The sequence below is a fragment of the Motacilla alba genome, chromosome 1 (genome assembly GCF_015832195.1).
Source record: "Motacilla alba alba isolate MOTALB_02 chromosome 1, Motacilla_alba_V1.0_pri, whole genome shotgun sequence".
NCBI lineage: Eukaryota > Metazoa > Chordata > Aves > Passeriformes > Motacillidae > Motacilla > Motacilla alba.
Genome location: NC_052016.1, coordinates 48,590,303 through 48,615,805, shown reverse-complemented (window position 1 = coordinate 48,615,805; position 25,503 = coordinate 48,590,303). Strand labels below are relative to the sequence as shown.

At 36.0% G+C, this 25,503-nt stretch overlaps 1 protein-coding gene across 7 annotated transcripts in view; it reads right to left on the bottom strand.

The window, feature by feature from the left end:
- Positions 1-12,700: 12,700 nt before the first annotated feature.
- Positions 12,701-25,503, bottom strand: part of CNTN5 (contactin 5) — a 600,552-nt gene continuing 587,749 nt past the window's right edge. For all 7 annotated transcript variants that reach the window (XM_038141215.1, XM_038141204.1, XM_038141258.1 and 4 more), the window contains 4 exons: positions 19,292-19,478; positions 18,684-18,796; positions 17,149-17,317; positions 12,701-15,497 (listed from right to left, as the gene is read on the bottom strand). In XM_038141215.1, the coding sequence (XP_037997143.1) occupies positions 15,394-15,497; positions 17,149-17,317; positions 18,684-18,796; positions 19,292-19,478 (573 nt within the window). In that variant the 3' untranslated portion in view covers positions 12,701-15,393. The remainder of the gene's footprint in view (positions 15,498-17,148; positions 17,318-18,683; positions 18,797-19,291; positions 19,479-25,503) is intronic.

The window sequence follows — 25,503 nt, the reverse complement described above, 5'->3', positions numbered from 1 at the left end:
TAGAGCTGTTCATCACTGTTTTTCCTCAGGAAGTCTTAGATTACTATTTTAATACAAACATATTTATGCACACAGTGGACCTGGGTGATCAGTCTTCTTGAAGGTAAAGACCAAAAGCCTTAAAGTGAACCTGAAATTCTGGGGAAACCTTATATAGAAGCATAAGAACAGTTCATACGTGTTCCTCAAAGGGTCGAGGATTTCATGCCTGTTTGCATTGCTTTGTGGCAGTCCAGGTGGAATAACACAAAGCTGGAAACTAGGATGAGACAGAGAATCCCTGCCAGATTAGAATGGAAATTGCTAATTGAGAGGCTACTTCCTGGCAAAGATAGCTAATATTCTGATGGGTCCTTGAGTGTTATTAAAATGAGAATTTTACAAAAATAATTGCCAGCATTATGCTGCTGGTGGGTCTGAGTTACATGACATGAATGTAAGCAAAACTGTTCCACAGAAACAGCTCTAAGACAGTAAATTTATTTCACTCTGAAAAATCTTTTTCTTAATTAGGCTGCAAAACTCAGTCCCAGTTAGAATAATTTTCAGTCATCAAAAGAAGAAGCAAGAAACATGTTTGAATGCCAAAATTTAGGAGTTTAGTAATAGATTCTTTAGTAAAGAGACTGCTGAATATCAACTGTACTAACCGTGTCCATAACAATCATCTGCACTACTGATCATTAACTTCACAATGAGCAACAGTGCTGATTTATTTAATGAACCTGCAGGTAATTGTTGTTTCCTTTGCTTATTACGTCAGGGAAATGAGACCTGTTAGCACTGAAATGGCTTGAAATACTTTATCAAATCTTTCTGAAGGGTAAAATGCCTGGCTATTTTTCTCCTACTTTCTGTTCTGTGATAAAGTTTTTGTTATTCTCTTGTTTTTTTAACTGGTGAGAATTCTCTTTTTCATCCCTTAAATAGTGAATCTTGGACATAATGTATGATTTAGCATTTGGGGAAACGCCTTCACATAATTAGCACATAAAACCTGGAGCATTTCTACCGTTTATGAGGTAAAATTTTATTGGAAAACATTTAAAGTCAGTCTTAAATCCTGAATTTAGTCGAAGCTGTTAGTTTCAAAAGCTCTGCCTAGTGCAGTACAGCTCTACTGTACTGTGGTGAGACCTGCAGGGCTTTTCTTTCACCCCAGAGCTCTCCACATGGAAATAGGAGGTTGCAGATCTTCTTGGTTTACACAGATTGTGGGTTGTCATAACAGATGGGAATACTATGGCCACTCAACCTTAATTTTCTGTGAAGAAAGGAATTTTCTGCATAGAAACTTTAATGTCTGGCTGTACCTGAGTACCTAATGGTAAGCTTCTAAACAAGCTACTTCTGTCTAGTAGAGAGTCCACGAGACAGCAATAGATCTGGTGTTTATGCTTGCAGTTAGAAATGCACAACTTACTCCTAAACTGATTTTGTTTAACTCCACTTTCTAAAAGCTGAGTATTTCTATGTTCTTGCCTGTTTTATCTAATATTACAAATTGGATTTCTTTTCAGGCCCCCTTGTACTTTGCTTACTACTGCACCAATGAGGAGACTACCAATTTGTACCTCATTGTTCTTAAGACATAACTTACTATTGAGGATGTGCGCTTCTGTTCTAGTAGTTATACCAAATTTGATTAGGTTGAAGAGGAGTGACCTAATTGCCAGGGAGCAGGAATGACTGTGAGTTGAAATGCTTAGATTATCTGGGGTATCAGTTTCAGTTACTACTATTGCAAATGCTTGATTCAATAGAATGTTGACTATTTGCTTAACATTAGGGCTCAATTCCTCCTATCTGAGTCACCAGAATTGAGAGTCATGCACCAGTAGTTTAATTCCCTTCTAAAAATAACTCACAGATAGTACACTTTATACAGAGGGTCTTTTTAAGTAAATGCCAGCCTATTCTGGCTAGATGATCAGAAGGGAAAAGAGTCAGTGCAAAAATTAGATCTTGTCATGGTTTGAATTTGTTAACTTTACAAAGATGAGGAAATTCACAAGTAAAGGGTAGAAACAGAAGAATCAGTGTGTGCTTGAAGGGAGGGAAAAATCAATAAAATAAATTTCTAGAAGGTGTCCATCCATATCAAGACAAATGGCAGGATCCAACTTTCTGAGGAAGAATCTCATGATAAAATCTATATTCTCCAGTATCATGGTACCACAGCTCCACATAAGAGAGGAGAGTAGAAGCCCTCTACTCAAGGCAGAGTATAATTACAGGAAGAAATTTACCACATAATGAGAGCCACATCTTGGAAAAGGGTCACTGACCATAAAAGTCTAAGCAACTTGCTGCTGGTATAATAACCGAAGCAGAATAATCTTCTTTTCCACTGTAATGACGGTGGTGATGTGAAAGGAAAGAAAAATCTTGATGCTCACTCAAAATTTATAATGATTTTAAGTTGAATGAAAACTTCATCTCTTAGTCTTTAGTCTTACTTTTTGTCCTCTGTTCTCTGTCCACATCCTGAGCAAGCAATTATTTTAATTGAGTTGTTGGCTTTCAGAGCTCCTACTGCTAACCCAAGCCAATGCTCAGTCACTATTCTCACCTTGCCTTGGTCTAAAAATGCTACATTTTCCTAATGATTTTCTTAAGGACTATAATACATCTGTAAGTTTTAACAACCTATATTTTTGAAATAAAACTTGTCTCTGGATTAAATTGGACTATTTTTAAAAATTTGTATAGTAATTGCAGCAAAAATTAAATAAAATATTTGAATAAGCATAAAGCTATGGAATTACAAATTGAAGAAATGTCTGTACATCTATATTAAAGAGCATGGGACTGGAAGAACTAATTTCAAGGCATCTAAGATCTAATGAGCATCAGGTTCTGATGAGAATATTAACAATTCAGCAATACCTGTGGAGATGAATAAATGTACATTAGACTTGCAATTGAAAATTCTTGGTTTGCATTACAAATAAATATTTCCTTTTTTGCAAAAGTGCTAGAGAGAAAACAATATCTATTTTTAAGCAGACCATTATTAATTCAGTCAGTACTGTCTCTGAGATTCCTTGGATTGTGATTCCAATGCCTTAGAGTCTTAGAAGGTAAAATGCTGTCTTTTACACAGATTACATTATAGTAGTATTTGACTAGTCCACATTTAAGTTGGGTTTTTATCCCCATTTTCATTACAGAGCTCTTGAGGAGCATTTTAATGCTGCTGTGACAATCTGAAAGCATTTCCTTCCCTGTTCCTCTGCTCTTATGTCTATTCTTGTGGAGAATATTACCATAACAGTTCATCTCCTTATAAGGAACAGCTTATCCAACTTGGCCAACGTTGAGATGGTCACTTCACTCAAGGAGAAGAACTAAGTCCCATTCAGAAATAGAGAGCTATACCAACGAAAGACATTCCAGTATGAATTTCTTGTAATTTTTCACAAATTTGCAATCTCATGTGGGAATTATAGACTAATATATTTTATATGCTCTGTACCTTCTCCATGTGCCTCAAGATTTTAGAGGAGAGGTGGAAAGGTACGAAAAGAGCAGAAAATAAATCTCTGTATGGTGGATTTCAAGGCTTCGGCCTAAGCAGGATAATTTTTTGCTTATCATCACTGATAATGCCCTTTACTCTCTTAAACATCCCATAAAAAAAAAAAGAAAAGAAAAAGCAGTAGATCTTGAATAATTAGGAAAAAAAGGATTTTTTAAAATGGAGATGAACTTTACCATTTTATGTAAAACCGGAAAATGTCTTCTTGAACTGACTTGGTATGCTATAAACCTGTTTGTTATTACCTATGCATCATAAACCTTTTCATCCAATTAAAGGGTATATATTTAGGATCTTTACAAGGTCTATGTGAAAGATGCTCAAAGTATAAGAGAGATAATTTAAAATTTTCTTGTGTGAAAAATCATCTCTGCCTAAGAAAGATTCATTATTGCTCCAAATTGAGCCTTACTTGAAAACTGTACAAAGCTCACTGACATTTCCTTTAAAGTAGAACTATTTTTCAAGTTAATAACACTATGCAGTGATAGACAAATCACATCTTATTTAACATATCTTTTTGACTGTTTCACTTTTCTGCTACGATTGTCTCCCTATACCTGCAGTACACATAATAGGTATTCTTATAAATGATGCTGAGAATATTGCCTTATAAATTTTGTCATATTCAGAAAAATCATTAATAATTTACACAGATTGTACCATTAAAAACATACTTTTATGGAATGAAAAGGTTATGAAAATGAAATGTCACATGCTAGGATTTTGCTCTTGCCTTAAAGATTCTAGTCATTTGCACATTGCTCTAGGATGGTAGTATAAAAGAGAACAGTTTTCCTATTTGATGGCTTTCATTCAGGCGCCAGAGTTTCACATTTCATGCAGCGTGTTATGTATAGAAAATCACTTGGAAAAGGTCACCATCTATCCTAGTCACTTCTTACTTAATTAGGCACTGTAATACCACACATTTAGCTATGCTATTTTAAATGAATTCCAGGAGAGATAGGAAACCATGATGACATTGTCAACTGATATTTATTTAGGTACATGAGATATGCACAAGTCTGCATGTGTGCTTGACAACCATTGTGAATTGTAGATACGGCCACTATATCACAGAAAAAGAAGTTTCAGACTCCTGCTTCACTCCTGGAGTATATGGGGGATACCATGGGCTGAAATACAGACACTAGAAAACTAGATGGAAAACTGCTTTTAGCTACAGTGTGCCCATCTTGACTGACAAATACAATAGCAAAGATGCCCAGTTGGAACTTGAATGCCAGAGAGAAGCACCAGTCTGAAGGTCTGAGACAGGCAGATATTATTAGTGCGTTTCACAGCAAAGAAATTATTTCAGTTTACATTTCAATCAATGAGTATCATAAAAAAATACAGGTTCAAACAAACTAAGAACAGAAGTCATGAGCATTTAGTCTCCATTCTGCAAACTTGCTTTGGAAATGCCAAATTATTCATAAAACTGCACAGAATAATTTTGGAAAGCCTGAAGTGAGGTGGTCTTTTTTCAGTAGAAAAATAAAGTACTTTGGAGGGTTCTTTACTTCTTTTTTGTTTGTTTTTTTTTTAATCAGCCTTTATAATATACTATCATTTCAGTTGTAATGGATGCCTTTTTACATAAACAGAGAGGGGTTTTTTTTTAGATTCACTTTCTGCTTTTCACTGTTTTGGACACTTTTATAAATATTGGCTAAACGAGGAGTAGTATAACACATCTCTCTTTTGAATGCATGCATGATATAAACAAAAATTTATTTATGCTGCACATGAGCTATTTTAAGATATTATGAGTGGAGAATCAGGGAAGCTGTTCTTCCAGCACCACATCTGGAGCTGTTTACCAGGGTTGTGATGAAAGCAAAACCTTCCAAGGTATTAGGAATAATGAAAATACAACCCTTCAAAGAAAGTTCCATATTCACAAGCCTTTGAAGCCCACCTCCACTGTGTGCTTTAGGGTAGGATCAGTTCATACCCGGCTTTGCAGGAGCATTACAGCAAATGGAAGCAATGCTTCTCAGCAGCTTCTCAGGTTGGTGCTGGTATTGAGGGACAGAAGGAAGGTCAGGGTTTTGTCTTCAGTCAGTTCAGAATTACTGGTGGGTGAAGTTGTCTTCACCCTTCAGACATGAAAGAGGCAGGGAACCTTTTATTGACCTTTCCTTCCCATGACTGACAATTTAGAGTGAGATGCACAGGCAAGAAGGGCAAGAGAGTTTGCATCCAGTATCCTGTAGTTATCTGGTGGTTCTTCCATGAATATTTAATAAGGGAAGAGTGTCTGAGAGGCATTTCAAATTTGTCAGAAAGATATTTAATTCAATTCCTGTTTTGCTGAATTTTTTTTTCTTCCAGATGGTATAATGCAATTTCTAAGATTGAAAATTATGTACTTTGGAATACTGGAGATTTTAAATTTCTTTTTTTTTTTGTTCTTCCCTGCATTTATTTCCAACTCTTATTTGCACCAGATGGATGATTAGTGAGATCCCAGTTTCACATCTGTATTCTTTGAATTGACAATTTGCCTGTGTATTTAGGTGCTGCTATGGAGTTAACCAAGATTTTGAAAACACTGAGTACATTATTTATAATTATATTATGTGTTTCTTGGGAATGATAGCTCAGTTCCTGTCCTTAGGAGCTCAAGGAACTGTTCAAGACTTTTTACTTCATCCCTTTTGCATCTGTGGTAGCTTGAGAGGTTATTTCCTTTCCTCCTGGATTTCACTGTGTCCTTCTTGAAAGTGTGTCTCCCTTCAATTTACAGAGTAATTTGAAAATATGAGTTGCTTGTAGTAATCAGTTACTTCAAGCTCTTCATATTGACGTGTGGAATTTAAATATAATTTATTTGCAACTCAACTCTTTTTGACTTAAGTGAACCCATCCATTTGCAAGATGGGAGAAATATTCAGTGCAGCTCTATTGACCCAGTTTGAGATAGTGACACCGGACCCTGAAGTCCCAGAGGAGCTTTGGCCCAAAATTAACCCAGTTCTGTGACAGGCATGGCAACCCCTGCAAAGCTTCCCAAATTTATTTTATATCTGAAGAGGATTTTGAAAAATCTAATATGTTAAAAATATGGACCAATATACTAAAGCACATCCTAACTGCAATCAAAGATAACTAAAGAAAGTAGCTGAATTGACCATTTTTCAAATATAGATATCCTGTTATCTATTAGCAGCATTTCAAATCATCTCAAGTGTACTCAAAATGTCATCTATTTTTTTTTCAGTCAAGAGCATCATCTGATGTATTCAATTTCTGGATGTTTCTATGGCCCAGATAGTTGAAGCATACAGAGAGTCTAAAAACTTCCAGAGTAGAGCATGCAGTGTCCAAAGTTAACAGGTCACTTAAGCGTGAGTCAGCACAGCTTTCCTGAGGTTAGTTCAGCTCAGCAATAATGCTTGGAGCATCTGGCACCACTAAAAGTGGTTGGGTTTTTTTTCAGAAACATATGTTTTATGTGAAAACATCCACAGCAGTTTGAAAAATATGATTCATTTTCTTGCAAACAGAAATGTAAAAGTTTAAAATGAAAATGTCAGTCACCAGATCTAGAAAGATGTCTTCCTATTTAAATCAGCTGCACGTCCAATGCAAAGTACACCCAGGCTTGTATCAATCCTTAAAACTTGCTAGTGAGAGCTGAATGCCAAATAGCTTTCAACAAGGCCTGTTATGCTAATCACTATGGCAATCAGTTATTTATCATTCTTGCAGACATGTATTTTCCATTTACGCTAACAGGGTGGTTGATTGGATTTTGTTCATTAAATGGGCAGAGTCAAAACTGGTCTTATAAACTGCTGTTCAAGTTAATTAGTGAGTATGTGTGAACTCAGAAGCAGAAAACTAAGTTTTAAAATTATAACCTACATCAATCAGTCCTCTTTACTACATTAAATCAAAATCATCCCACTTAGTGCATTCTGTGTAAAACAGGGAGTAAAAATGCTGCATTTTCATTTCCTCCAGTCTCTGATGGTCTGGCAGTGAATGTGATATTGTTAGTCATAAAGAGTAGGAACAGATATTGCCTTTTTCCTCTGCTGTCTTACCTAAAACTCTCCCAGGCTTTGTTTGTAGCTTAAAAAATGGTGCAAGGATAAGAAGTTCCTAATTTTTTTTTTTTTTACAGTCTTGAGTTTATTAGCTATTAGCAGGTAACACAGATGGTTTGCAAGAGCTACCATGAGGATATAACCTAAACAGCAATAATTAGAGCAACAACAATAAAGTCTTAAATCCAGTCACTGGTGGAAATGCTAGACTGTGATTCTGGATATCCAGTTTCAGCTCCTACATTTTATGTCCATGTGGGAGGGATGGTTTCATCATCCTGGGTACTTTCATAAGCTTCCATGAATACTTGTGAGTGTCCCTTTGTAAAACAGAGGAAGACACATTTCCTTCTTCTGCCTGCTGCAAATTTTTTAAAGATCCAGCTGAGGATTTCACAGACCTCAAAAAATTTTTCTTTCTAACTTGTATCACAGCTGGGAGTAGATTTGATTACTCTGGGCCTGGGAATAGGGAGTATTCTGAAACAGCATCTGTTCAGTGTTGGAGTTTTCTTTGTGAATAGTTCAGCATTCACTGGACAGATAAAGTGATAAAGCAGAATCTTTGAATTTAAAGCACATTTTCCTAATAGGAAGCAGAGGAAGTTTGGGAGTCAGTCATTCACAGGTCTTTTTAGAACTTTAGGGTCTGATAGCTTATTATTCACTGCCCTGCTGTCTCCAAACTGAGGAGCCCTAGTCCTTTCAGCCTTTCCCCAGGTGGCAGATGTTCTAGATGATACCCTCGGTCACTTGAATTATCGTTCTCTTTGCTATTTCTATTATGTGCCTTTCTGAGCTGCCAAGAACTTGAGTGCACACAGTACCGGTACTGTGATAAAACCAAAATTTTGTCTTTTCTTTTGCAAAAAAGTGGGTTTTTTTAATCTTTGTCTCAGCAACCTTCCTGGTAGCATTCAACTTATATATTCTAGAAGCTACTGTATGGTGACCCATGAGTTTCTGACTCCCTTTGAGATTATTTCAGGTTATCTTTCCTGAGTTTCACTTGTCAGTTCCACACTCAACATTAGGTTCACACAGTTTAGGTTTTCTTCATCTCACTTTTATTGGCATTAAAAGGTAGCAACTGCCTTTCCCCCCCTCAATCAGTTTTGAGCAGTCCATGAGTGCTTCAACGTTATCTACCAGTTAATTATCTGAAAAGGGCTTTGTATAGCCCTCATAATGTTGAGATATTGGTTTTCAAAGGAGATGTAAGATGGCCAGACATCTCTCACCTTGTCATTGAGCTTTGTAAAAATGGCAGTGTCAGCCACAAAAGGGACAGAAATCTTGTTTGTCTTTTTTCCTGGTTGCCATTCCTCCTCTATAGCATCCTACCAGGAACTTTGTGAAAAGTTGGTATGGCACTACAGATCTTTCTGTAGTGACATTCAACAACGGAACTTGGATTTGCAGGGTGATAGGCCTCTAATCCCTCCCCTCACCATTAGTCTGGATGGAAGGTAGTTTTATTTTGGGTTGTTTTCCTTTGTTTGCTGGCCTATAAAAATAGACCTACTGGATTTTTGTGTGTTTTTAGCATCTTTTTTAGATGCTTACAGTATCTTAACAGAACATACTCTTGATGAGAATTAAGAAAGAGTTCAGCAGCCATGTAAGACCAGAAATACCTAACTGTAGTTTATTAAGATAAATCACTGTTGTTAATGAAGGTAAATATTTTCTTAGTGGAGGGAAAAACTGTGGAAGTAGCTATGCCTTGAGCAAAGATTATGTTTGCCAATATGCTGTCACACCAAAGTTTAAGGTGCTACAGATGTCTTGTGCCAGAGGACTTTCAGTGTTGTAGATCTTAGTACATCAGAAACTTTCAAGAGATGTTTGGGTATAATAAAAAATGGCCCAAAAGGAAGAACTACTGTTCTTGAAGGCAAACTTGCACAGATCCAGCAACATTCAAGTGTAGAAAGTAGAAATCTGACAAAATTTTTGCCACTGCAAGCCTGTTTGTCATGATGCAATAATACCCTTCAGCCTGCAACCTGCTGCAGTTCTCTCATGCATTAAATGGACAATGTGTTAAGAGGATTAAAGACTTCTGTTTCTTATTGTATGTGCTCTGAGCACCCAAGAGTATTTTTTTAATATGAAAATTTTTGATGAAATTCCTTTCACTTCCCATTCAAAAGCTGTGGAATTTGCTTCTATTCCCACTGGAAAGTCAGAAAGTATTGACACAACACAGTGGAAATCTAGCTTAGTGCTTTGGATAATCTAGTGCAACCATTCTCAGATGGGTAAAAATGCTTCCTCTTGTTTGGAATGCAAACCATTTCAGATGTCTTGTTGGAAGACAAACACTGCTAGGTCAAGAGGCAGGCTTAATTTCATGTCATCCTTGTGGGAGACAGTGCCCATGGACTCCCTCCTCTTATTTCTCCTCCTGCCCATCCCTCTCCATACACACACATATCCTTTTTTATTTTGTTACAGGACAGGGCAGAGGAAGGAAGGAGAGGCTGCCCAGAAATTTGTAGGACAGAGTGAAGTACTGCTTTTTCATTTCTGTAACTGAAGCAAAAGGGACACTCAGTGCACCGCGGATAATTCGACTTTTACCAATATGACTTGAAGTAAAGGTCGTATATCCAGAAACAAATCAACAATTTGCTTTTGAGTTTTTTCCAAGTACTAATACCAGGCTTGAGCCTTACCTCTACTGATCATCTGGCATCCCATGCACTACAGCCTGGTGGTCAGAGCAGGACAGATATTGAGTTATTTTGCCTAAAGCATAGATGAAACTTGTTTGTAATTAGAACACACATACATTTAAAACATCATCATCTAGAATGATGCTCTCCAGAATGATAGATTTGGGTGTATATACTACTCAAGAATAAGAGACTGAGTTATACAAAAGTAGGCAATTGACCTGGGGCTTCTTTTCCAAGTCATTCAGTCACTCCACGTGACAAATTTTTAATATAGGAAGAGAACTATCCCATTTTACTACCCTGTATTAAAAAGTCCCTTTTGTAGAAGATCAGAAATGGTGTCATTATGAAATGGAAATGCTTGTTCAGCCAGGGAGCAGAGCAATGCAGCTTTAGGTAAAATTGTTTTTGCTAAAGCTTTGATCCTGATATGCCTCAATTGCTTTCAGTATCTTTTTATTCATTTGTTTTCTGTTATGGAAAGGGAATTGATATACTTTCCCATCTTATTTTCTGTATAAAAAGCAAAATATGCTGAATAACTTTATTTGTGATTAACACATATTGTGCCTGCCTTTGCTATTTATCTTGCTAACTGTATTTTTCAGGAGCACTCTCCTGTTTTTATTTTGTAGCTTTTTTAGAATTCATGAGTTTGAGCATAGAAGAGAAAAAAAAAACAAAACCAAGAACCCAACACCAAACTATACCAAAAGGGAGGGTATTTTCCTCTAGCTTGACATATTTGTTTCATCATAATAAAAGATGAACCAAAGCATCCCACACTTCTTTATCAGTTTCTTCTGATGACAGAGGTTTCTCATACACGCTGAGGAGCTTAGCTAATAATCTGACAGCAGAAAAGTAGCACAGGAAACATGAATAGCTGCACATCTAAATATTTTTGTCAGTTTGCACAAACAGCTGACCTGTAAGAACCTTACTATTTACTTGACAGCTGTAAGAAGTAATGTGAATATTGAAATTGTACAATTATCCATAGATTTCTCTTTCAGGCTTGTGAGGCTTTAATTTATATACATTATCATTATCTTGTTTAAAGTATTAAAATATGAACCACAATAAAGACAAAATCAGGTCTCTCTCTTTACTGGAATTGAGAGAAAAGTCTTAGAGCAAAGTCAGGACCTACATTTTTGGAAGCAGCCTGTCTGTCAGCATGCTTAGTGAGGCTGTTTCTAATAGCCCAAAGCCAACTAACCTGTTGCAGTTAGTACTAGTTCTGATAGGATATGGATTTTCAATATGCATAGTTCTCCATGTCAGTGAAATCAGATCATTACAGTTTTCTGTGACATTCATAACTAATTTAATGAAAGTCCTGATATAATATGGTATGTAAGCCATAACCATTTTTTAATTGAAGCCTCAGTTCAAATGACTGTGGCAATGTATTTTTATTTTCAGTATGGGCTTTTTGACTTGGTACTGTGTTGCAAAGTCATTTACTATAAATATGCATTTCATAAAAGACTGACTGGGGATTATTAAGAGCTCAAATAAAACTAACAAAAATATTTGCTATAATTGGGTTATACATTGTTCCATTTTTTTTCTCAAAAAGGTATATGTATTTTTGAAAAATATTCAATTGTGGTTAGCCACACAAAGTATTTCAAGGATAAGACAAAGCAACTAAACTTATCAACTGAACATGACATGACCACACTGTGCTTTTGTGCCTCCACAGACACGGAGTACAAGTGATACTTGAAAGAATGTTACAGAGAGATCCCATAAATGATGTAATTTTTCAGTAAATAGAGGATTGACCTTGGTGACTTCCTTACAAAGCTCTTCTTCTTTTCATGGAAATCATAGAAAGGTTTAAGTCTCTAAGGGACCTTAGAGATCATCCAGTTCCAACCCTGTGCCATGGCAGGGACACCTTTCACTATCCCAGCTAGCTCAAAGCCTCATAACCTAGCCTTGAACACTTCCAGGGGTGGGGTATCCACAGCTTCTGTGGGAAACCTGTGCCAGAGTCTCACCACCTTCCTAGGAAACATTAGATTTCCCTAAAATCTAATATAAATTTCTCTTCTGTTCAGGATTTTTTTTAAGGAAGAGAACCTTTATCTCTGATGCTAAATTGCAGATTTACATTGCAATTTTTCTTAGGTGTAGTTTCATTTTGGGAATTCAGGCCTTCTTTTACCTTTCAGATATTTAGCTGTAAAAAATATTTATCTAGGAAATAAAAAATTTAGGTGGAATTAAAACAATGTCAAAAATTATTTGATTCTAATGGCCACCTTTTTCACATTCACCATTTCACTTTTTTTTTTTCTTTAAAATCATGTAATTTAAAGGTTCTTGCTGCTGAAAACCAAATAATTTTGTCACCTTGAACTGTACGAATATAACTGAGGAGATGACAGGAGATAAGATAAAAGTCAATAAAAAGAGAATAATTTATTAAAAAGATCTAATGTTACAAGAACAGTACACAGAAACTATTATATTACTGTGTCTTCCACATTGTATATACCATTATATATAGCATATATACAGATTGTATACAATATATCTAACATTTTGATATGGGCCATGACAGCAACTTTCTTTTGGTCTGTGTAACAAGGTTTCTTTCTAATTATTATTTTTTCTGAACAGATCCTCAGACATACAAAAATACAGTCTCCTCAGTGACGCCAGACTGCACTATTACAATCTTTTACATGAAAGAGGAAAAAGCTTCCCCTTGCAACTAAAAATGTCATGATAAGGAAACATCTTCTACAAAGTAACAAATAGGTAATACATAGGTACTTAAACATTTAAAACATGTTTATTAATATATTTAAGATGCAAAATACATATTCTGTTCATGTTGAATATAAAACATACCTCCTTTTGTCCCTGCAATACAACTACATTACCTGATGGTATGTTCAATATTTCTATTTGTATCTTCATACTAGAGAGGGAGATGTGTCTAGATGGAGCTCTGTCTCCTTATCAGACTTTTTTTTCTTCCTATAAAGCATATCCATTTATTGTTAACAGAAAGTTTACCCAAATGCCACCAGCAGTGAATGTAGCCTTTTTGAATACTCTGAAATGAACTGCACTGGCAAGCAACTGTATAAAAAATAGAAGAAATTATGCATAACTAATTTATAAAATATCCATTTGACTTTTTGGTTCATCACTTTATTCTTATTTATTTTAACATTTTGGCAGATGATGGATTGTTGATGTAGGCTCTCTGCACAGTAGCAGTGCTGCTGTTTTACAATGGACAGCAGGTAGTTATTCTCTATGAGTTTGCTTTATCAGCAAGGTACTTCTTCCTGTCTTTGATCTCAAAGGCTTTTCCAGAAGCAGAGATATAGAAGGCCTCTTTCTGTATATCTGCAGTCAATTCTTAGCTAGCTATTCTGCCTTTGTTTTCTGAGCAACATGGTGACTTAAGTAATTTTAAAAACCATTTTTAAAGAAAATTATTTAAAATATTAGTTGGTAGCAAAGATTTAAGTTGAACCTCCTCTGAAAAAATTTACTGATAAAATATTCAAAAGCAAAAATATTTAGTCATCGTCAGCTTTTTACCTTCTTGTCTCTGTTGTGCTTTCTTGGTTACTGTTTTGAATCAGCTGAGAAAAAACACAGTTGTAGTGTATTATCTAAACGCCAAAAATTATTTTGCTAGTACTGGCAAAATAATAGCATTTTGAATTGGGAACCAATTCAGCTAAAATAGGTTTTCATCAAAACTTTTAGAGGGATAGACAACTAGAAGAACCACACTATTAGGACTTTCATGTTAACCATTTTTGACTTGATTCTTCCCAGGCAGTGCAATGTTTTTCCTAGGCACAGTCCCCAGATGTTTTAGCGAAATGCCCACCATGATTGTACAAACACACACCCCATCTTCCCTGGGAATCATTTTTCCTCAGGTTCCAGTATGTGGAAAGGCCTTCCAATGTAGAAAAATTGTCCAAATTGTCTATTGAGTAAAAAATTTTCTGGTACAGCAAAAAATGGGGATTAGAACTGATATCACCCAGTACCTACAAGAATAATCTCCAGTGAGCTATAGAAATAGACCCAATTAGATAAATAATTGGAATGATGCTCTGCAGCACTTTTCCAAGTATTTTTTTCTCAGAAAAAAAATTCTCCAAAATATATCCTACTGCAGTCTCTAGATATGTGGATAATGCCATTCTGAAAAGCATAGAGTGCTACCAAAAATTGTACTCAGAGGAAAAAGAAAGTTACAACTGAGAAGTGATTGGGAAAAGTAGGTTTATCTCCTTGCATTGCTTTATTTGTCCTCTTAGTAGCTTAATGTATATGATGTTTAAATGCCCAGTGGAATTTTCATTATCATATGCAGTAGGAATTGAGTTCTTATTTTCTACTCAAAATTCCATTGGACATAAAAGCTTGTGGTATTTGATAAAAACCAACTGGTTTCCTCCTAAGCTTGTGTTTAATAATTTTTCATTTACCTGGTAATAAAATAAATGGATTTTTTTGCTCCATTTTGCTATGTTCTGGGGTAAGCTGTCTAGTATTCCATTGACAATTCTTTTTGCTAAATGAATATATATTATATATTTTCAGAACAAGTTCTTTACTTTTGTAGAGGTCATTGTATATAAACTATGTTTTTCTTCCTTGGCAGTAGGAACAACCAGCTGTATCAAACTTTTTTCTATAATTAAAAAAGGATTTCTTTTCTCCAGACCATACAGGTGTACTGTACTAGACATCACCCTTTAAACACCTGGTGATACATGACGGAGTTTGCCAAATTTAAACATATTAAAAAAGGAAAATACATTTGACAGAAATTACCTTTGCTTACAAAAGTTTATTACATACAATCTGCATATTTTTGGGCCAAGAAGGGTCTCCTCCCCAGAGGACTTTTACAAATAAAGAAGAGATAAAAACCTGATGAATTATTGACCGTGTCTCCAACACTTCTCTAAGTGCACCACAGGCATTTTGATGGGTCTTTAAGCATTTGCTTGGGTTTTCAGTTTCTCCACGGACATAAAACTCCATCCCTTGGTGTCATCAAGTTAAAGCAAACAAATAACAACAACAACAAAGTCTGCAGCCTTCACCATGAGGTCGAAGGTACCATCAGTGCCAAAAGCAGTGTTACAGAGGATGAGGAAGTAGACAACACATGTAAGGTGGACTGAGCACTTGTTACTTTCCCTCCTGAAATGAAAAGCAAAGTAATTAACAAACAAATGATGCAAATGGTTCTCAGTACATTTAGATATTAGCTTTTACCCAAATTTACATTCGTTTACCCTCAGCAAAAGACTAATTTTTGGGCAATGGATTACTGTGTAAGAACTGAAGCCACAAAATGGCTCCTTACACATATGGGATTTTGTGAGGATACCTACAGCAACTCACATTCTGGATCCTCATATTCAGGCTGAAAATTAATAGGAATTCCAAAAGGATTTATGGTTTTGTGTCTTAATCTTCAAAAAAGCATTAGGCTGCAGAAGCTGCCCTGAGTCACAAATTTTTGTCCCAGAACAAGGAATGAAAGCTAGCCCTTGATCCCTAGCCTTGTCTGGAGGAAAAAGGGGTCTTTGGCCCATTGGTGCAGAGTTGATTTTTTGATCACAGCTCAGTCTCAAATGGCCATGCTAAGGGGAATTGTGCTCTGGGGTAGTAGTGGCAACAAGATGGGAAGGGAACCAGACTGGGTTTCTTTGGACAGCAGTTGTCCTAAATGAAACAAACGTGATATTCATAGTCTAATTAGATGGAGGACTTTGTTGCCTAGAATTATGATATATGAAAGAAATATACAATGAGGTAGGGATTAGTGTCTTCTGCATTCTGATGATAGCACTGCAGTTTGTGACCAGACTAGAGCTGAAACTGTAGTTCTAGATTGAAGTTTCAGGGTCACACCTTTTGATTAGTGCTTCTTAAGGATCAAAGACCAATATTTAATAAAATTTTAAAGTGTTATCAGAAAGTTACAATTAAAATGCCTTGTTGTGTTTAGGTAAAGATTATGTTATTTCTTTGTTGTTCTTGACAGTAATCCTCCCATCCCTCACTTACTTTTATAATATTGATATTTTACATTCTTTCAACATATCACAGTAACTGAGGAGAGAGCAGATAGACATCAAAATTTACCTGATGATAACACTTTAATACTACTATAAGTTAATAATTAAATAGTAATAATTATGCAAGGGAGTGACTATAACTTACAGAAAAATTCAGCTTATTCTCAAGGAGACGTACACAGGAGTCAGCTACCTAAATCCATGCCACTTTAGCTGTGTTACATAGTACACCTGTGGCTTCTGGTACAGAATGGTGTGTGTATCCCCTAAGCCCCACAACACATCTGCCAGCTCTGTTTGGGACGCCTTAGGACATTGCAGATGTCCTTAGGTACTCACGTGTTAATACTAAAATTCATAAGATTAGCTGAATTGCTGTCAAGGCTCCACTGCTGGTCTCTTTGGATTGCATCTCAGCTGACTGTATTGCTTTTTGAGACACTAGTGCTTCTTGAGATACTAGCGCTCTAGTATCTATTTATATAGATCTAAACATCTATAGCTCAGGTAGGTTTTTAGGTATTATCTTCAAAAGGGAGAGGTTTCCTAAAAATCATCTTTTTTCATCAGCCTCACATGGTTGCCTCAGATGATCTTAAACATCCCATGTGTCAATAGATATCTTTGTTTCTGAAGAACTAAAGACTCAGATCAATGATTTTATTTAATAGCTAAAGAATTGTGAGAACATTGTTTTTCTGGTGGAGAATAAGAGTTAATGAGCATTGCTTTCATCACCATGCTTTCAAGTAAAAGTGTAACTTTACCTGAAAAAGATGGAACTCTGATCTGGGGACTTGCAGTCCCATCCCCTCCTTCACTGACTGCACAGACCTCAATGATGTAGACCCCAACATCAGGAAGAAGTACCACTGCAGAGGTTTTTTGTGTTTCTATAACTTGGCTATTGCTCTGGCCCTCTTGCCGAAACAACACCTGTGGTGGATAAAGTAGATGGTGACCACAGTCGTCATTCAAGCTCTGTACCAGACATTTTGTGTAAATAAGAGTCACTGCAATGTAGACTGTTTCATGCTCTCATTAGGGATTTCTTGACATTGCATTTGACTAGACTTTACTTTTACTCTTCCCTTCCTGCAGCAGCTTCAAAACAGTAATAGCAAAATATTATAGAGGTTCATGAATGTGAAAGGACATAGATTATGACCTAGAGCAAAGACAGAGGATTTGCCCTCTTCAGCATTAGGTGTTGCACAACTTTTTCTCCAAAATTTCTAAATGTATTTTGAGTTCCATTTAGTTCAATTTCTTATCCCAAAGTTCATGTTGATATTCACATTTTTGGCTCAAGAACTCAATTTCAAATGTAAGGAAAATAGCCTGAATAATGTATTTACTGTGTTTACCTTAGCTGGCTAAATCAACTGACAACAGCTCAGATCTATCCCTGCATTTCCTGTGAAACTCAATACAAATTTATGGCATGAGGGACGAAAGCAAGTCAGCACGTAGCTGTCTTTTTGGTATTGCTGCATAAGAGTTTCTGTTCCCAGAGAAAATTGAAAAGGTCAGAGAGGTGTGAAAAACCAAAGAAGTCAACTCTACTGTTTCAGAATATCAACTATTTTGATAAAGGTTAGAACAGTTTCAGGTTTATTTGAACCATTTTATACTTTCTCGGTGATATTTCCTGATGTATCAGAGGAGATATGAGATTGTAGTCTATAGAAGTGATTTGATATGGGCTCCAAAAAAACCCAGACGCCACACTTCTTTGAAAACACTGAAATAATTCTGCTTTTATTTAAGGTATTGCAGTGAATTCTGATTTTATGATTTATTATTTGTTAATCTGGATTTTAGTCCTTAAAACTTCAAAACTCTAAATTCCAGACATTACCATCACTAACATGATAACAAAACCAACTGAACTACTTGAATTTCTGCTAAAAATATATTAATTTTAATGTAAATTAAATATGTCTCGTTATTCTGTGTTTCTCTAAATCCTATTGCAAACACAGTTGAATTGAAGATGTATTAGGGATTTCATTGCAGTCTGATATTACTAATAGCCACTGCTATCTCAGAGAGGATGGACTGACCCCCTGGGACAGAGAGGAGTCAGAGTTTGGTATTTGAGAATCACAACACAAAAATATGTTGGGACATTTTTCTGATTTTAATTTCATTTATTGCTTCTCACAGTGAAAGCTGTTTGGAGACTGTAGAGAATGCATCACTTGCACAGAGAAACAAGGAAGGGGAAAAAAAAAAAAACAAAGAAGAGGAACAATTGCTTGGAAGAGAGAAAGGTGAGCAAGAAAGGGGAAACACTAACCTTGTATCCCATTACATCAGATTCATTAGCTAGAGGTCTGACTGGCTCCCACCCAAGAGACACATGTGAGCCATCCTGTATCCACATAATATTGCCGGGTGCTTGGCTGGGAGCTGAGAAAAAAAAAAAACATGTATATATATATATATATATATATATATATATATATATATATATAGTGATAGATATAGGTAGTTTATTTAAAAACTTTTTCTCAAAAAAGAAAAGTATTTTAATCTATCATTATATTTAAAACTGGTAGTGTTACCAAGCTTTCAACTCTAGATGGAACATTTAAGATTTTTTTTATCAGTAGTGTAATTTGGCAGATTATGGTGTATTTGTTCTACCCACCCCATAAATTCCACAAAGCTTATGAACTTGAACTCTTTTCTCTCCCTTTGTACAAAATGTCTTATTTTCTAGGAAATTAACCTTTGTTATAAATGCAAAGTCATATGAATTAATGTCTAAACATCAAAGCAAAGCCATGAATCAAAGCTATACAGGATTCCTGATTATTATACACTCTTAATAAATAAAAAACTAAGGGGACAGCGGTTGCTCACTGATTTCTTCCTTTTAGCAAAGGTACTGAGATTACTTACGGGACTTCTTGGTTGCTGCATGCACAGCAGTGCTAGGTGGTCCATACCCTGCAGCATTGTATGCCCTCACTGTTAGGTGGTATAACGTGTTTCCTTCTAATCCTGTCAGGAGGATGGATGACTCATTTCCCTCTGTTTTGACCTTTTCTGCTGCTTCTTCCTGCTGCATGTCCTTCCAGTAACCAACCTGCCAACAAGCAACCAAACGAAAGATTAATACAGGCACCTGGCAAGCTCATGCTGCCAGATGCTTGTGCTTGTTACCCTGTGGAAAGTATTTTTGCCATTTGTGCCTTTTTCTGATCATCAGACCCCTTTAAGCATATGGGATTTGCAGCTTGACCTCAAGCCATTCGGTGCTCTTTTCTCCAAAATGGCAAGACATGGAATATTGTGGTGTGACCTAGAGCACATGGAGTAGCTGTGTACTGGCACAAGAACAGGTTACTATAAGAGAGAAGAGAGAGGGTGAACTTTGTCAGGGAGAACTTATTATTGAAGGACACCACTCAAGGAGAACTCATCCTCTGGTAGGTCACCAGAATATCTATGTTCATCCTGGAAAACTCTGACAGCATCAGTTAAGTGTTGTGAGCAATATTCTCTTCCTGGCCTGGTGCAACTCTGATCCAGAAGATTCCTTATCAGTCCAATGAATAGGTGACAACAGAACAATGACAGAAATATTTCAATAATTTGAAAAATATTAATGAAATAAAAAGAAGGAAATGGATTCAGTTTTAGTTCTTGGATGTAAACAGGTTTCTGGTAAATGAAGTATGCTTATGCTCTTCCTTTTCAGACAAAAAAATGAACCCCTAAATGAACTTTGGTGGTTCTTAATTCTTATTCTCTAGTATCTTTAAATTTATTATAATCTCAAAGAAGTTATAAAGCTGAGCTGAGAATTTGGCTAGTCTTTGTCCTAAGGGACCAAGCACTTCCAGGGTGTAACTAAAGAAAATGTATCTAGGTGAGCTACACAAGTAAGGCAATTCTCATGGGGCCCTATTTTGCCTAACAGGAGATGTCACTAAAATGACATTCCAAGACCTATACTCAGCTTACTGTTATTCATGCTGAGACCTACTTGCTTTTCTTCCACATTTTGACCTTTTGTGTGAAGATGGTTATTTCTTAATAAGTTATTTACATTGTATCGGGATAATGTTTCTTCTGAGAAAAAAGGTCAGAGAAAAGACAGAACTCTTGAGAATGTCTCCCAGGAAATGGTGAACCAAAAAAACCCCAAGGGGTTCACCGGAAAATAACACCAATGAGCACAATGCTGACCTTTTATAATTGCATTAGGACTGCCATAAAAAAAAAAAATTGGTTGCAAAAATATACATTTGAGGTCTTATCTTCACTTGACAAAGGTATATTAGTTTGTGTCAGCTCACAATCCACTCTTTCTAGTGTAAAATTCAAGTATTTGTCTTTTGTTTGTGTGCCTGCATTATGTCATTTTAAAATGCTGTTGCTTTAATTCTTAGATCAGTTACAGCTCAGTTCACAAACCTAGCTGCAGTCACCACTTGTTCTGAAATAAGTGTGATTCACTGAGGTATTTTGCTGGATGAATACTTGACCAAAGCTACTGATATCTGAAATAACACCTATTCAGAGTCAGTTTTCTTTTCTTCAAAAGAAAATGGAATCAATAACCATTTATTGACATCCTACTATTGAATTTCCAATGTTTATTATCTCTTGGGCAGTCAGATTCCTTTCATTTTACTTGTGATGCATCTTTACAAATTTGGTGCTATGATGGTGAGAACTGCAAAATATTGAGCGCCGTATGAGCAGGCAGTGAAGGGGAACATGTGTCCTGGAGACCCCAGCACCTGGACAGTGCAGTCTGCTGAGGATCCAACAAGAAAAGGGTCAGAAAGGAAAAGTGAGATGACTAAGCTTACACAGGTGAACAGTAGCAGGGGTGGAAATGCCACTGAAGTTTTTATCTTTTTTCTAGAAAGCCAGGAGCAAAATTACAAGTAGCTGTGTTTATTCACAGGACTCATCATGTCTCATGCTAATGAAATGTTCATGAATTAACTTTGATTTTTTTTTGGGGGGGCAACACATGCATCTATTTGTTGATGACCACAGGAAATAAAAGAAGAAGTAGATATAAAAGAAAATATTTCCCATGATGACTGAGGTAGATTGTGTGGGGATTTACATTGATTGGAACTGAAATGAAGATAATTCTGATGTTTAATAGTGAGAGACATATATATTAAAATAGAGGGTTTGTTTATTTACACTTCTCTGCATTTGCTGGTTCTTTTTTAAATCTTAATATCTGTAACCTTAGTTTAAACTTCTCAGAAGGGATCTATAACACAGAATGGGTTTTCATTTATGATAACATTGAATATTGATAATAGCATGAAGCAAAAATCATAAAAAGTAGCCTATATTTGAAAACTGAAAGAAAAAGGGGAGAAAAAGCATTTTGTCTGTTTAATGCATTCTAGTTTGTGATGTTTTACATTTTTTCTGGACTTTCTGTTGTTTTTAGTGAAAGAATAGTAAACTTTGATGCCTGATTTCCCGAGACCCATCCCTTTGAGCTGGAGAGGAGCAACCTGCTTTGGTCTGATCACGGGTTAAGCAATAGTTAAAAGCAACTCTTGGTAAAAAAAAATAAATTTCTGTCAGAAATTCTTCTACCTCTGATAGTTGCAGACCACTTCCTTGAAGTTTTAAGTTAAAAAGTGTCTTAAATAATACCACTCTTTTCCCTAAGTTGGTTTCTAAGTTATACAGTCTTTGTCATAACTTAATTGGATCAAATTGCAGGTCATCTTCACTAAATGCAGTAAAATCGGAGTTACTGGCTGGATATTCTTTCTGCTGACCACAGAAAATTAAAGCTACAAATTAAGCACATCAAGTAAGAGTCTAAATTAAATAGAATTTCTGTCTTGCTTTTCCAGGCTATGGTTAAAATGTCCATATGCTTTTTCTAAATTACCTCAAGGTGTACATTACTAAATAAAACAAACAAACAAAAAAAATCAACTACCATGTAGATAAAATTATCTGTTCCATTATGAAACCAGATAAAGCGCAACTAAGAAGCAGCAAAATATTGGGTAATTCTCCTTGAAATGCCATAATATGCTTTTCTTAAATAAATAAATAAATAAATAAATAAATAAATCAGGTTATTATGTCAAGTAATCCTCTCTGAAAATGGCATGCAAGTTTTTTTTTTCATCTTTTATATTTTTGGGGTTTTTAAAATTTTTTTTATTTGTTTGCTTCAAGTTGATCTTTTGATTGTATTAACCAAACTCCTATCCCTTAGAGGAACTCCAGCAAAAAAGACATGAGATTTTTCATTTATACTTAAGTATTAGCTTTGTCTTTCTGGAAAAGAATAAAGAAACCCCAAATATCTCTTCTTCCAGTCAGTAATTCTTTCTGTTTTACTTTCTTACCAGTAGTGAACGGAAAAGAGAATATTGCCTCGGGCTCAAATAGATTTTATAACCTTCAGCTTATAGATTGCAAACAATAAGTATGAACAACACACTATATTTTTCCACAATTCTGACAAAGTTTTTGAGCCGCTTCTATTTTATCAGACTGTAGCTGGCATATATTTAGTAAGGTCGGGCAGACAGCTGACAAACCTGTACTGAAGGCAGGAATAATATGTGCTTTGGAAGATGCAAATGAGGGCAGCAAACCTTGCATAAAACTCATGTGGCATAACAGTTAACACTGCCTTTCAAGGATGACAGTGTGAAATTGGACAAGTTCCTTTGCCTTTCATTACTCCTTAGTACAAAGTGCAAGCAAGGCCACAGTGAAAGTGGGTCACTGTGAACTTTTCCACATTTAGTAAGTATTCTGTCACTTTGGTTGATTAAAGCCCAAACATTCAAGTCTTAAGAAAATAGCTGCCCCTTTTATAATGCTGTTGCCAAAAGGCCAGAAATGTGAAGACTGGGTAGGAGGTTGTCACTGCTATGATGATCTCAGCCAGAATATGAATTGAGACATGAAAGCAGAGTGGCTAGTCAGATTGTTTTGCATTCAGATTGAACCAAAGGCAACCCTTTACCTTGTGTCCCACAATAATTCTATGCTAGGAAATAAAAGAACTGAAAAAAAGAGAATTCATCTTTTTATCAAAATTACTGTATTTCTGTGCATTATCTATTTGCTGTTTGTCGATTGAAGGAGTACTGAAGGCTTTGTTTTCCACTGCAGTGGACAAATGATGAACTTTCAGAATCAGTTTTGAAATTAAGAGTTTTCCCAACAAGTGAAAGAGACTCTTAAGAAAGTAAATAATATGGAAAATATAAAGCTGTTCTGTACTTCTGAGGTTTTCTTTGAGGAGTAGGATTTTAGCCTCAATGTCTTCCTACACAGACCCCTTTCCTTTTTGCACTGTGGGGATGCTTTAAAGGCAAACTGTCAGTATGTTAGGAAGATTGGGCTGATAGTGTGGACCTAGTGCACTAAAGTGGATATTATAATGCACTAACTCACTGTACTGATTCTATAAATCCTTACCCCTTTTTTGATGAAATCATTCCCAAAAATGGAATTGAAAAGATCTAGCAATACCATCCTTAGAAGTTATTTTCTCCTGCTGAATTGTGCAGAACAGCAACATTTACGTCTACTGAGTAAGTGCTGCTCTGATTGTAATCATCCCTATGAGGATGGAGGAGAGTAAATTGCTCCATGAAGATTTGTCTATCAGAAAAAGTGAGCAGAGGAATTCTGGCTAAATGAACAAAGACAGAAAGAGCAGGATGGGTTTGGGTAGGATGGGGAAAAAAAATACCCTCATAAATACCCAGATAAAAGTGGTACCTTGAAAGGTATTGCTACTTAGAATACTCCTCTAATTCCTTTGTGGAAGGAGGTAAAAGGGAGCAGTGAATTTTTTTTTTATACTTCATTTTTTTTGTTAGGTCAATTGCAGGTCCTTGACTTAAAATATTTACTCTTCATGCTGTAATCCTAAATTTGATGTACAGCAGAGTGAGGAGCCAAATTGTTAATAAGGTTCACTGTTAGTAACTTCTCCTGTATTAATGGGCATTTTCAAATTTGTACCTGAGAAATCTGTGAGAGACGTAGAGACAGTATTGCTCTTTGGACCAGAGTATGCCAAACTCCAAAGGTTTTGCTCTTTCCAAGTGTAGAAGACCACCTCTGACACAAAGCAAGCCCACTGTCCTATCTGTACCAGCCATCTATTGCTAGGACACATCTGTAGAGCTAAGGGAAGTGTTAGGTGACAAGCAAGTAAATGCAAAATTCATTCACATTATGAAAGGATGAGCTTCTAGGGAAATAAATTTCAATTTTAGAGAGAAAATCTATTTTTTATTTTAAAATATGTAATGCAAAGTTAATAGAACATTTATTTTGAGAATCATTTTGATCGATGGAATGAGGATAAGAGTGAAAACAGTAGATATAATTTAAAAGATGTTAAGATAGCTGAGGAAAAAAAAAACCAAACCAGACACCTTTCTGAAAAGAAAAAAGACAGGGTGCAGCAAGTAAGTTATTACAGATGATAAAAGACTGGTCTCAAGATTGAAGTCAGCTCAGTAACAAGTGGAACACTTCAACATGGAGAGGAATAGTATTTGCAAGATGAATATCATCTCTATCAGATACAGTTTTGTTCTCTTTATAAATGGCATGTTTAAAGATAAAATGGTCAAATATAACTTTTACTGCATGAAGCCAGCTATGTGCAAAGGGATAGAAACATATTTAATGTAAGGAAGAAGTGGGAGAAAAGAACAATGAAAGAAAACTGACAGAGGGTTGGCAGAGTTCAGCGTGCAGACATAGATGGGAAAAAGACCTGAACAAGTGCTAGACCTGAGGGGACACACCAATGTCACAGCCCATTTGCACGGTGCTAGATATTAATAGAGATATTGTTATCCAATACATAAATAGGTTACAGAAACAGGTAAAAAATATTAACTGGCTGCATCTGAGCTATGAGGAAAATGTGCTGTCCTGGTTGTGGCTGGCCAGCCAGAGGCCCCTGTGGTTGCCCAGACATGCTACCAGGGAGACACCTTGTGCTAGTACATCACAAGCTATCCTTTGACACCCACCTTATGGGTGTCTGCCTCAGACCTACATGTTTACTCTCTTTTCAATGTTACTGTAGAAAATTAGGAATGAGTCAGCACTGTCTAAAGGTC